Source organism: Neodiprion virginianus, chromosome 4, assembly GCF_021901495.1.
Source record: "Neodiprion virginianus isolate iyNeoVirg1 chromosome 4, iyNeoVirg1.1, whole genome shotgun sequence".
Lineage (NCBI taxonomy): Eukaryota > Metazoa > Arthropoda > Insecta > Hymenoptera > Diprionidae > Neodiprion > Neodiprion virginianus.
Genome location: NC_060880.1, coordinates 30350426 through 30363267, shown reverse-complemented (window position 1 = coordinate 30363267; position 12842 = coordinate 30350426). Strand labels below are relative to the sequence as shown.

The following is a 12842-nucleotide window of genomic DNA, read 5'->3' as shown; positions in this document are numbered from 1 at the left end:
CTGGTATCGCCACTCGGTGGATAGTTCTCAGTAAATTTCACCAGTTTGAACTCGAGTGATGCACAGATATAGGTATAAGGGTCTTGGTTACACGCCCTGCGGTATCAAGAATCGAGAAATTACGATCTCAAGTCGCAAAGAGCCAAATCTGAGAACTTCAGTCGGAGTTTCTTGCAGCTGAAGAATCATTTAAACGTATAGTTTATCAAAGTCAAAGTTAGAGAGCCATCGAATCTCGCCTACGGTCGAAATACGAAGTAAATACTAAAAAATCCGCAGCCCTTCCTTGATTTTCAATCGGTAAAGGTGGTTGCGAGGTGGAGCCGGTGGCAATTATTCAGGGGTTTTGGGGTGGGAAACGAGCCCCCTGGGTGCAATCCCGGTGCATAAAGTTTGCAGTAGCTGGTGGTATCGCCGAAATACGAGAGGGTTTATTGCGTGTGCCGACGAGGTGCGTTTATACGACCCTGCGCCACCTTGCGCTCTTTTCTCTCACGCGGTTCGTCTGTCAGTTCGTTCATTCGACGGCCGGAACTGATTCCATCTGAGGATGAGAGTCAATTAAGCCGCTTGGCTTGTCCAGAACATATAACTTAGAAACAATAAAGCGATTTCAGGGCGGTACGGGTCGCCGGAGGTCACGGGCTACCGTAACACTCCCGCATACCTTTCTTCTCATAATTCTTCTCGCACAGAGTCCTGCGAGGAGGGAACACATTCACGAATGTGAAGCGTAAAGCGGATGAGAAGTGAGACCGCTGATCTCTGCTCTTGATTTCTTCTTTTGCGCTCGGTGGGTTAAAATATATATATATATATATATATATACACGCGACGGTTATTATAGTGTGGGGGCGTGGAACTGCTGCGTGGGAACTTTGCGTGTTCAATGCGTTCTTGTGCAGTCTATTTGAAAATTCAGCCGCGAATGATAATTACCGCAGCATCATTGTTTTTGCTGTGCTCTTCTCTCATCTCTCTACGGACCTATAAGACCATTACGGACGAATTATATCTCGCCCCGACTGGCTGCAGATATTGTACACAACGTAAAGAGGAAAGGTGATTGCATCATTCTAGCTTCGCTGAAATATACTTCGATTATTCACTATTCTTATTATTTCTGCATCACGTCGCTCAATGTTTTTCATCACGGTACTGCGGAGGATAATTTTTTCTCAAAATCAAACCCCACTTTCGCGCGATAATCCGTTCCTCCCCAGCTATAACACGAGGCATCGTCGTAGCCTAAGGCGGTGTCTTCGAGATTCGGGATTTATGACTTTCGTATTCATAACTGCTGTGCAGAATCTGACGTAGCAGGGTGTTCCTCGGATTACGTGTAGTTGAAATCGAGGAGGGCGAAGTAAGGTGGTTCATAATGGCTTGGGAGGTCACGAGTAGAGCTTTCGTCCCGGGAAGCTGTACACTACCTCGATACCTATAGTTATGTGCGCCTGAAGAGAGCGCTCGCCCGTTTCTTTGGGTGGGTAGGTACACCATAAACGCTGGAAGGATCGTCACGGGGGCCGAACTAGCTTCGGGGTTGTTCTTGACTGATGACGCTTGTCGCTGCCGGCGCGTGGCTAAACGCCGTCGGATCCCTTCGCCTCACCCCGCTCTATTTTCCCAACATCCGTCTCGCATTTGCATATAAAGTAAACCCCCTTGAAATCGCGAGGCGGGACCCGCGTTGGCGGTGGCGATAGAAGAACCTGAACTCAGGCGCCACTTCCGATTGCTCGAGTACTCATTTCGCCTGTCGCGAAGACGGACGGCGCCCCCCCCCCCCCCAGCCCCTCGCTCCTTCGAGAAGCCTACTTCTGATAGTCAAACTCCCATACGAAGGAAACAATCCGATTTACAATACCCCGGGGCATAATTCGCCCTCCCCCCCCCGTATTTTTTGCATTCCTTCCGCCTTCACGTCCTTATTCTCTTTCTTCTTATCCTCAATGGTCTTTTCCCCTTTCTTTCGTTCTTAAGAATTTTACCTCTGTTGATATACATTCGATCTTAGATCCGCCCTCCATGTCTACGTGTACGTAATTTTTTCTCCGCTCCTGGGATGTAGAATCATAAAAAAATGAAAACAACGGTACAACGGATTATCTCGAAACAGGATATATTTCATGCTGAAAAAAACTTGATCGAAAAAACATTAGTTTTAGTTAGTTTTTTGTTCGCGCGCGTTGTGAAACGGAACAAAGAAATGGTGGCAAAAAATCCATACATTTTGATAGCTGTTAAATAAAATGTAAGAAAATGCATCGGGTTAAGGAAGCGTGAGGGGTGGCCTGGCGGTTCAGGGGGTAAAAGCGAGGCTGGAATCGCGGCGACGGTGGCCGGGGCGTCGGGACGGTCGGCGTCCTGCAGCACGGGCTCTCTTGGGAGGCTCGATCGTTAATCGCCCCGGTCATTCCCTTCCCCGTCACGTCCGCGGATGGCCCGTGGAATCAGCGTAAAAATACAAATTTAATATCACCCAGAGCACCCCGGGCGTTGGCCAGTATCCCATCGCACCGTTTCAACCTCCTCGACACCGGACCGAAGAGGCGGAGGATATCCACTTCTGCAAATGGATATATCCGAATGGAGCAGCATTCGGGGCTAATCGCTGATATTAGACGTCTTCGGGCGATTTCCGCATTTCTACAACCTAGACAATGCAGAACGGGCGTAGAAGTAGACGAGCCGGGGTGAAACAACTTTACTTCTAGACGTAGGAAATATTTGATTGTTTCGAAGTAATTTTACTACGATTCATATTCCAATACGTCAAAATTGGTAGTAATTGAATTTTTTTGTTATTTTCTCCGGAAATGTCACGCGCTCTCGACAACAATTATGTAACCGATCAAAGTCTTGTTGCCGAAGTACCGTGTTTGTCAAATTTCCGATTTAGTTATTGCCAGCTGTTCGGATATCTGCCTTCGATTCAAAAGCCTGAACTTTAATCTTCCTTCGTACTTTCTTATCTACCTTATTCTAGGCCTGATGTACAACTTGCGCAATTTTTTTGCACAGAATCTGTTGTTCCGAATATTGCAAAGCTCAGACCAGGAATCCATGTTCCATAACGAACCAAGTTCTCACAGTAAAATTCGCAGAAAATCTAAAGTTCCAAACTCAATGTACGAGATTGATCTGAAGGATATTTCCACTTGGACCTTGCAAATTTTTGCATAGGAATCACGATCGGACGCCGTATTTGCGAAGGGCACTGCTCAGGTTACACCACCTGCGATGTGTACCTGCAGAGGTTGTACGTAAGTACAGCAATTCGTGTACGTACACGTACATGCTCATGTACCTACGCGAGGGAGTGGAGATACGTTGCGGGAATATATAGGTTACCGTACGTATGTAGAGGCCAGGTTAGGCTAGCTCGTACTCGGAGATGCTGTTTGGTATGCGGGTCGCGCTTTTCATTACCGGAGGCTCGTTCGGCGCGTCTCCGTCTCTCGCTGCAAACAGCCTAAATCTACTCCCTTCCTCGCATCCGCCGCAGCTCCGTCTCCTTCTTTTTTCCCTCATCCCGACCTCGTTCCATCTTTCTCTCTCTCTCTCTCTATTTCTCTCTTTGTTCCTTTTCTTCTCTCTCTCTCTCTCTCTCCTTCTGCTTCTGCCACCCTCGACACGATCTCTTCTCGGGTTTTCTAGGGTGCGCGGGAGTCCATATACCTACCTACCCTAGGTATCTAACTATCTCTGCACCAGCTCACTCCACATTTTTTTTTACGTATCCGCATCATCCGCTCGTACGCCTTGATCTTACGCTGCTGGATTATACAATATTCGACATCGTGCACCGTGGTCTCTACGCTCAGCCCGGTGTTTCCTAGCCAACCTGATCCAATCAATACCCTTCCTCCGTTATCCAGCTCTGTTATATTCAATGCCATACTTACGAAATATCTTGACTCTTCGTGGTCATCGAGTTGTTTCTCAACCTAGAAAATTTTACACCTTGATTACAGAACGGCGGACTAGCTACAAAGGACGCCACGGTCACCGAGGTCGGTGAGGAAGGAGCGACCGCCGCAGCTATGGTAATAGCCAACGGAGGTCTGCAGGAAGGAGGTTCCTTGTCGGACAGCGGAATATCGGACAGCGGAAGCGAGCAGGAACTCAGCGAACGGGAGCGTCGTCTCGCCGCCCTTCGTCGTTTGGCACGTACCCTCGAAGCTCAGCTAGCACCGGGGAGCGAAGCGCTCGTTGAACTCGCCAAGAGGGTCGAAAGCGCCGAAGTCGAGCTTCGCGGACTCCAAAAGCAGTGCAGAGAGTTGATCGTTCGCACCGCTGCCAGCGTCGAAGCTCGCGCTGCGAATCGGTCGCGCAATCAGGCTTCGAATTCGAACAGGTACATTTTTTTCGCTTGCGTCTTTCCTTTTATTGCATTATAGTTTCGTCTTTGCGTCGCGTTTTCAAACCTTTCACACAAAATTTAATGTTCAAATCAATGACATGTAAATTCATCGGGAACGGAGAAGAAAATACTGCTCGATAAATGAGCCACTGTTTCAGGATGGAAAGATATAAGTAAAAATACCTCGGCGATCATACGTATACTTTTCGTCTAATTACTGTGGGAATATCCTGATATCGCTACCGCAGCACGACGTTAGGCACACTCTGGCAGATAGGTAATCGGCCTGTAAATTGTGAATCGATTTGAAGTTTGCCTAGCGGAAATTATGGTCCATGACTGATGCTCGGGATCGCGGTACGGAGTGTTGCGTAGGTGTTGTGAGCGATAAGTAGGATGAGCGGTCAGTTTTCGCTGCGGCAGCTGCCGGGTGCGATACAGACTTCAGACCTCGGCATTGCCTGCAACAGCTCTTTTCGTGGGAATTCTTCGTTTCGCTTGTATGGTAATAACGAGCCTGCATTGCGAAGGAATGGCCAAGCAAGGTTAATCGATTTGAAGGTTGTCTCGCGGGAGCTGCGTTCCTCGATTACAACGTTCATCCCATGCGAGCAGACAGATTGCGTAGCTGGTAACGGATAATTACTGTTACCCACCAAAGAAAGCACGTTACATACGTATATTCGCCCATATTTTCTTGCCTTGCGCTTAACACTCAGCTCGCACCGCGTTGTAAGGTGTGTGTATATGTATACGCCGGCATACAAGTTAACTCGGTTGTTATTCAAATTTTTTTCGTTTTCGATGACAAGCGTTAAATTCCCTCCAAGCGCCGATCACCTTTGGCTGTGACCGAACCCTTTCCGAATTCTTTCTTGGCGCCGGTCTTTGATCCCTTCGAGTCAACGCTCGCTCTTCTTGCTCGTGCATAATTGTGTCAAAACGCGGATTACACACGTATGATTCAAACTTTGCTTCGATTATCGGTGTGCAGAAATTCAAAGGTCACAAGTTCTCCCGCGATTTCTATTCCGCTCCATGCGGTGCTGTGAGATAAATAAATTATCGGTCTGGCAGGAGGATGCTTCAGGGTGGATTCTGCGAACCCGCGTTGCGGCACGCGGTTTAATGAGAAGTGCCAACGATCTGCATAACGCACGAAAGAGATGGAGAGGAATGAAGGCGCCAAAGCCGGGGGAGGGGCACAGTCTCATTTGAATAAAAGAACTTAGCAGTGAATTAACAAGTGCTACTGCAGCAGGGGGCGCCGGGGCAACAGCTGCGGAAATGAGTTATAGCTTCTCATAAGCGAGACATATTGTTCCCGGCTTTTTTTCTCCTTCTTTTTCTTCCCGCCTCTCTTTTTTTCTACGCCTCGTAAACTTGCAAACTCCTTCCGAAAAATTTGAATTTCATTATAGCTAAACTCTCTTGGTCTTGGTAACAGTTTCACTCGTTGAAGTTCGATAAATAAAAAATGAAAAGAAAAATAAAAGACACTTCTCACAAAATATAATGCAGACTTGATTCTTCCACTGCTTTCCAATCACCCTGCAGCAGCATTCGGATCGTCGATACCTTTACACAAGCGTCAAGTTCGATTCTGAATAATCGACATCCGGTCTACGAAAAGAGTTTGAAGTCGGGCGGGACTATCGCAAAAAGGCAGCTTCGGTCCCTTTCGCCTTCCCAGCCGGGGGCAGCTATACCCACCACAGTTTTGTTAAAGTAGTCGATGTGTATGCGAAGCGAGGCGTCGACCTGCTGCCGTTTAGCGCGGTACCCAACGCCCCTCGATGCTACACCCCCATGAAACGCCGCAGCATCCACCCCGCACCCTCGACCGCGATGTCACATGCGAAAACTCCACACAAACAGGCTTTAAAACAGCCGTTACAACCGGCAACTCTCTAATTACCCACACAATGCCAACTACTGTAATTCCTCTAAGCGTAGGCGTCGCGTTGTCGTCTTTACTGTGTAAACGGTGACGTAAGACTTGATAACATGTCCGAAATATATCCACCTTCAAGTTATCTAGGTCAGTTTACTTGGATGCCTGTATAACCCATCGAAATCCTGTGTAACGTTAACTTGTAAAATGGTTCGCTCTAAACCATACCTTGCACCGATTGAAATCTGCTTCGTTCAATAATTGTTTCATCGGGCGATTCTTATTCTCTTCGTACATACTCGTTCGAAAAATAGGTAGACTTCGCGGTATACAGATAAAAACCAGAGAACGAGAATTGAGAAAAGGTCGAAGATGTGACCCGCGTCAATAATTGTGTGGCTCTGCGCAGGGTACGAGAATCCGGAGCGTGAGGAACCTAATTTAACTTTGTTTCAGGGATTTTTTTTTATAGTTGCGTTTAATCATTGGCGTGCAGAACCATAATAGGTTTAGTTCTCGCGGCACCCGACCAACGTCTCCTATATTGCGTCGTAAAAAAGGTGTAAAAAGCGGGAACGGTTGGCAAAAGGGGGCAGCTCCGTTTCTCCAGGCTCCGTACCCACAGTTCAGCTACTGCAAAACCACCCCGGCATACCGAGGTTGTAGTAGCTGAAAAAGATTGCTTCCATTGTAATAAAATAAGACGAAACAAACGCGGTTGGCTCGCGTTATACGGTTACCTTGTACGTGATACACTAATACCCATATATCGAACTGACAATGAGAGCGAAAAGGTCTTCGATCAGTGATCGAGACGCTCTCGGGATTGATTGTCACCGATTCGTTACTGACCAATTCGCTCGTCTCGCCCGTAATTATCAGGCGAAATTTTACTCGACTGTTTCAGCAAACGCAAGAAAAATTGCAAGATGGACGAGGACGCTGGGGTCCCTGGCGAGTTGTCTCCAATTTCAATAAACGGAGGCGGAGGACTCGTCGGTACCGGCGATCCGGACAGCGATCCTGGACGTCCCCGCGGATGGGTTTGGCGCGTCCTGAGGGCAGCGCTTCCCTTTCAGTTGGCCCTGGTGGCGCTTTTCTGCGCTGCCTGCCTGCTCGAGCCGCATTGCTGTGAAGCTGCGAACACCTTGAATCTCTCTCTGACCCCGCAGCTTCGCTACGTCCGAGGACCGCCTCCGGTTTGAGCTTGATTACGAATTGTCTTCATAGCTGTTTTATGTGCCGCTAAGGGCGTGTCGGTTTCTCGGCGATGTGAAAGAAAATTTTTGATGCCCTGCTTCTGTGAATTTTGAAGAATGTCTTGCAGTGACTGTCGGAATGACAGGCAACGGTGCTGGGTTGAAATCGAGGAGTTTTTACCCTGAATTAGAGAAAGGGTAGAAAACGAAAAAGTAAAGAAAAGAAAATAAAAAAGGAAAAGAAACGGCAACGTGAAGAGACGCTGTGTTTTTTCTTATCGGCGATACTCGCAATTCCAGGAGCTGCGTTGAACTGCGAAAAGTGACAGGTAAGCAAGGGAATGGTATTTACGAGTTTGAAGCACAAACTGTGAATGAAATTCTCACAGCTGTCGATGAAATAATAATCGACGCAACCTCTTCAGCTGGCGATAATATTCGTTGCAGCGTGGTGTATATGAGCGAGATTGGTGATCGTCGAAAGGACGATTTTAACGCAGGGATAGCTGCGTTATGTTATGTTGAATATTGCTTTCGTTTTCCAATTATTGTTAATACCGTTCTTAGGTATAGAACCGGTGAATAAATTTCGTATTGCTGATTGAATGAAAAAAAAAACAAAGAGACAGAAACAAGTAACGAATAATCAGCAATTATAGTCGTATGAAATAATTATGAAGGATTCTTTAAAGCTTTTACAGTATAGACAGAAGTATCCTTATTTCACAGTCGTGTACATCGTGAAATTAATCACTGTAACAGAACACCAGTAGATATAACAATTATCAGTAGTTAGCTGTGTCGAGATATCATATTTTTTACTAGAAAAAAAAAAACAAAGAAAACGAAAAAAAAAAACATTGAATTTTTATTATACGTTGCATGCTTGTAAAGCAGATAGTGAAGTTTAATTAATTTAATGAAAGAGGATGTAGGGACGAGTTTTAAATTTTGATGTTATACAATTTTCAACGAGCTCAGAACACTCAATTCATAATATAATATTTGTTTATATATTTAAAAAAAGAAATTCTTAGGTAAAGAGAAAAAATCCGGCTCTGCGGAATGTTTCAGCTATATATAGGTACGAAAAATGCGAGAAATTGTAGTTATTTTCGAAAGTAAAAATTCCTTGCATTCGTTCCGAGTCCTCTTTGGCAAGATTATTATATAATATTTATATAACATGGGTTTATAAAACATATATTATGTGTCGTAGTTAGTTATCAACATACTTATAATTTAGAAATATCGACATGAGCCCGTTCAAGTACATAATTACATGTACTGCAATGATTCAGGCGATGATGTATGCGTATAGTGCTATTCGAATGCCGTTTGTATGCTTAGCCGTAAGTGCAACGCAACTTGTCAGCAAAGATACACGATTCGACGGTATTTAATCAAAGGGTGACCCCCGTGTGCCGTTTGAATACTTCGGCCTGACAAGTGTGAAAATCACGGTATGAAAAAAAATGGACAAAAAATTTTTGCGGTAGTACTATCGATACAAAAAAATCGGAAAACGGATATGTCCATCATTTGTCGGTTGCCACTAAATGACGTTCAGTACCCGGGGATATGAATCGAAAGTGGACGGTTCCCCCTTTTAAACTTATATGCATGGCGCTGCTGCGTGCGTGCGCGACTGTATATAATATACCCTAAGTTTTAATTACTGAAACTACCAATTATAATATTGTAATATATTACATACATTATAGTATAGTATATATACACATATATACATATACACGAGTGAATAATCGTAGGACACGAGTAAATCTATCGATCTTAAATTAAGACTTTAGACGTTGTGGCGTGTGCGATGAGCTGTGTTTTATAAACCTCTACATACTTAAGTTCTTTTTTTTAAATTTTTTATCCAATTTCGTCCTGTATTTTTTTTTTTTTTTTTGTTTTGTTCTCTCTTTTACATCTTTTCTTAATCATATTTCGGCCAAGGTTGTCGACCCTTAGTCTCAGCTTGGATCGTCGGATGCTTGATGGAGGTTTAAAAACCTACCGAACTGAAGGAAATGAAGAGAATTAAGAACTTGATATACCGCCTGCAATAACGAAAGCGTGGAATAATCTGAGCTGAGACAGGCGTTGACCGTTATGACATAATCGCCGAAAAATGTATCTAACAACTTAAAACATATGTATAGGCATAGTTATCATGTTCCACGATACTTTACGATGTGTCGTGTTGTTAATCGGCTGTCTTTCAAGTAAATTTACCTACTTGATGAGACGCGACGTGACTTTTGACCATTTTACAAATTGACAATTTTTCCCTTTTATGCATGGCGTGGGAACGAATGGTTGGTGAATATTGATTAGAAGCGAAAATGTGGCGTTTTATCGTCCTCGCCCAACCAGCCCGGCATAAACATGGAATACCATGAGTACTTTGAAATATAACGTACTTTCAAGTACGACGAAATACGCAAGTAGTTGCATACTGTAATCGCCTTAAAAACTGACAAGTCAATTACATTGCGACGTAAGATAATGTATAATTAGCGTTATCATATGAAATTAAGTGTAGGATCACCGTCGCACGTTTTCTTCTCGCCGCTGTGCACCCGCCTTCTGGAACTATTTACGGTTCTGTAAGATTTTCGTGAAACTTGCTTTTCCCTCAAATCCTGCCTTGGGTGGCGTCTTCGGAGAGAAGAAGAGTATAACCGGTGAATCCAGGTCAAATTAACTGCCTTACATCTAACTATGATAATGTGTATAAAGTACCTGATAATAAGAATATTTAATAACACAAATAATTAATCATAATATAGAGCTATATTATATTATTTACAATGGATAGAATAATTCATTGGTATATGCTTGAAATTGGTGTTTTAGCCGGGGGTCTTACAATGCGTTTTATCTCGCGCCAAGTTCGTCGACTACGTGAAATCCATTTATCGATCAATGATTCGCGACGGTTGCTGATTTTTCACAATTTCGATATCCGCAGTCACAATCAATGCGACGATGAAAAATATGAGAAGCAAAATTAAAAAGTGAGGAAACGCCCTAAAAAGAGGCAAACATAATATATACCTACATCTTAACCTTATATTATTGTATTGACAAAGGTTTTCGTGTTTTATATGTGCGCGAGCTTTATATAAGAATAAAGTTTTGAAAAGCTTGATTTGAGTAACGCTTTATGTTTGAAGCTTGACTGGAATGGATTATATTTTTTATTGATTATTAAAAAATCGCTTATTTTTAATCTAACCTTACGAGCTGTGTCATCCAAGTTTCGTGTGAAATTCGTGAGAGTTATAGAAACGGTTCGTTTTACGCAATTCGAATCGAGTTCCTTTTCGCGAAACCAGCACTGCGGAAAATCCTGGCTATCAATTAGCGGGTTTAATATGTAGGGTAATTTCCTAGGCGATAAGAGTTACTATTAACTTTATACCTAAACATATAATCAATGAAATTCAATAATTCCGATTGCTCAAACGCATTTCATCAGAATTCCATCAATTATACTTTCGTTAAAAATCTTTTTTTTCCTTCAAATCCAAACATAAACTTGAGAAATGGAATGCAATAAAGCAAAGTAAAATGATAATAATATGCAGCCCGCCCGATCTCGTTACAATCAAAATGCCTCCGAAGTAGTCTCTTCACTGATCATCATTTACAAGTTCACCCATATACGTCATTCCACAAACTTAATTCATTCACAGTCACGCACGATCTGTAGTCACCGATCTAACCTCTGTGGCGGTGTTCAGCCATTGATTGATTACTGTACCGGTATATTATATACGCCCAACCGTACATCAACATTGTAATAAAAAACAACAAAAAAAAAAAAAAATCAACAAAACTATATGTAAACACTATCGTAATAGTATATTACGATTTAGTTATATCGTAGTTTTTGGCATCATTTTACTTTATCAAATATATTGAAATGTATTTTAACATTTTTTAATGAATAAAATTCGTTTCGATGCAAACGAAACATTCCTCGATTTTCTCGACACCCGATTCCTAGTAGGTATGTAATCAAATCCCACCGAACATGAAAAAAATTATATCTCAAAGTAAGGTACGTATTGTATAATATTATTTCTTGAAATATATTTTGGTGTCGATTTGCAATTAACGGAAAATATCTGTGCCACTCTACCCAGTGGTTATCAAGTCAAACGAAAAGAGTGACAGAGATGAGATGAAAATGGATCGGTCTTGGTCGTAAGGTTATCGCTTTTCTGTCTAAAAACGATCGCCCAGAGCTAGTTTGCCAGATATTTTTGCCAATAATGGAATAATTTAAGTAAGAATAAGTGAACCTGCATTGTTATTGACATAGTGGAATCACCATCATTTATACTCGCAGAATTTTGGAAAGTAGTATAATTTTCATCGGGATGATCGTAAATTTGGTTGAATGGTAGAAATGAAGAAAAAAATACCATACATACCAGCATCTCAAAACAAAAGTGACCAACTTAGATCGGCTACCGTTTCGAAACCAGAAGTATGATTCGGATCAAAATCATCAACACATCTTTGGGATAAGAACGGTGTCTGGAGCAAATTTTATCCGGTCGACTGGAATCCTATTCACAAGGAACCTGCGCTCACATCTCTACTTCTGAAATAATTTTCAACCTTTATTTTCAGTACCAAAACGTGCTTCCTGGGCAACTGTAGAATTTTTTTGTCATCCAGACGTTCACTAACGTTCACCAACGATCGTGCCTAATGGAAATAGTAAAGTTAAAAATGGATGAGAAAGTTCCGAAAACGCGCGAACGTGTGCACCCAGAATGAAATTTACGTAACGATTCGGCATTGTTACACGTTTCCGAAAGAATATCTAATTTAACGGTTATAAACAACACGTTAGACACGGACGCGACATGCTAGACCACGGGTTCTATTCTTTACGGGAAAATACGCACAATAGTGAAAGAACAACCAGAAAAAGAATGAAGCAGATCAACTCTTGCTGTAAGAGTTTTACCGGCATTCTATGGTTTTGTGGAACGCTGACCGAGCATCGTAGATAATTCTGTCGAGATATCTGAACGGTGAATTTTAACAGACACGTACGCAAAAACCCGTGTGTTAAGGATTTTACGCATGAAATCAGAAAAATTCGGTACACGGTTATGTACGTTTCGATTAATTCAAGCGAATGATTAACGAGCCACAAGGTTGATGCAAACAAGAAATCAAAACAACACAATAGTAAGTAACCTCACATCAATGGGTTCAGTCTTCAGATCAGCGTTTGTAGCGGGTCATAGTTGTTTGGTGACGGTTATCGATCGGCTGAGTCAGTGTCGTTTACATCGCGAGTACTTACAGCTTATCTACGGTGTCCTGAGTATTTACATGGGGC

The 12842-nt window shown here is 43.0% G+C and overlaps 1 protein-coding gene across 1 annotated transcript in view; it reads left to right on the top strand.

Moving 5' to 3' along the window:
* Positions 1-11453, top strand: part of LOC124302881 (uncharacterized) — a 116264-nt gene extending 104811 nt beyond the window's left edge. Inside the window, exons 22-23 of the mRNA XM_046759450.1 lie at positions 3981-4363; positions 7171-11453. Of these exons, the coding sequence (XP_046615406.1) occupies positions 3981-4363; positions 7171-7468 (681 nt within the window). The 3' untranslated portion in view covers positions 7469-11453. The remainder of the gene's footprint in view (positions 1-3980; positions 4364-7170) is intronic.
* Positions 11454-12842: the final 1389 nt, after the last annotated feature.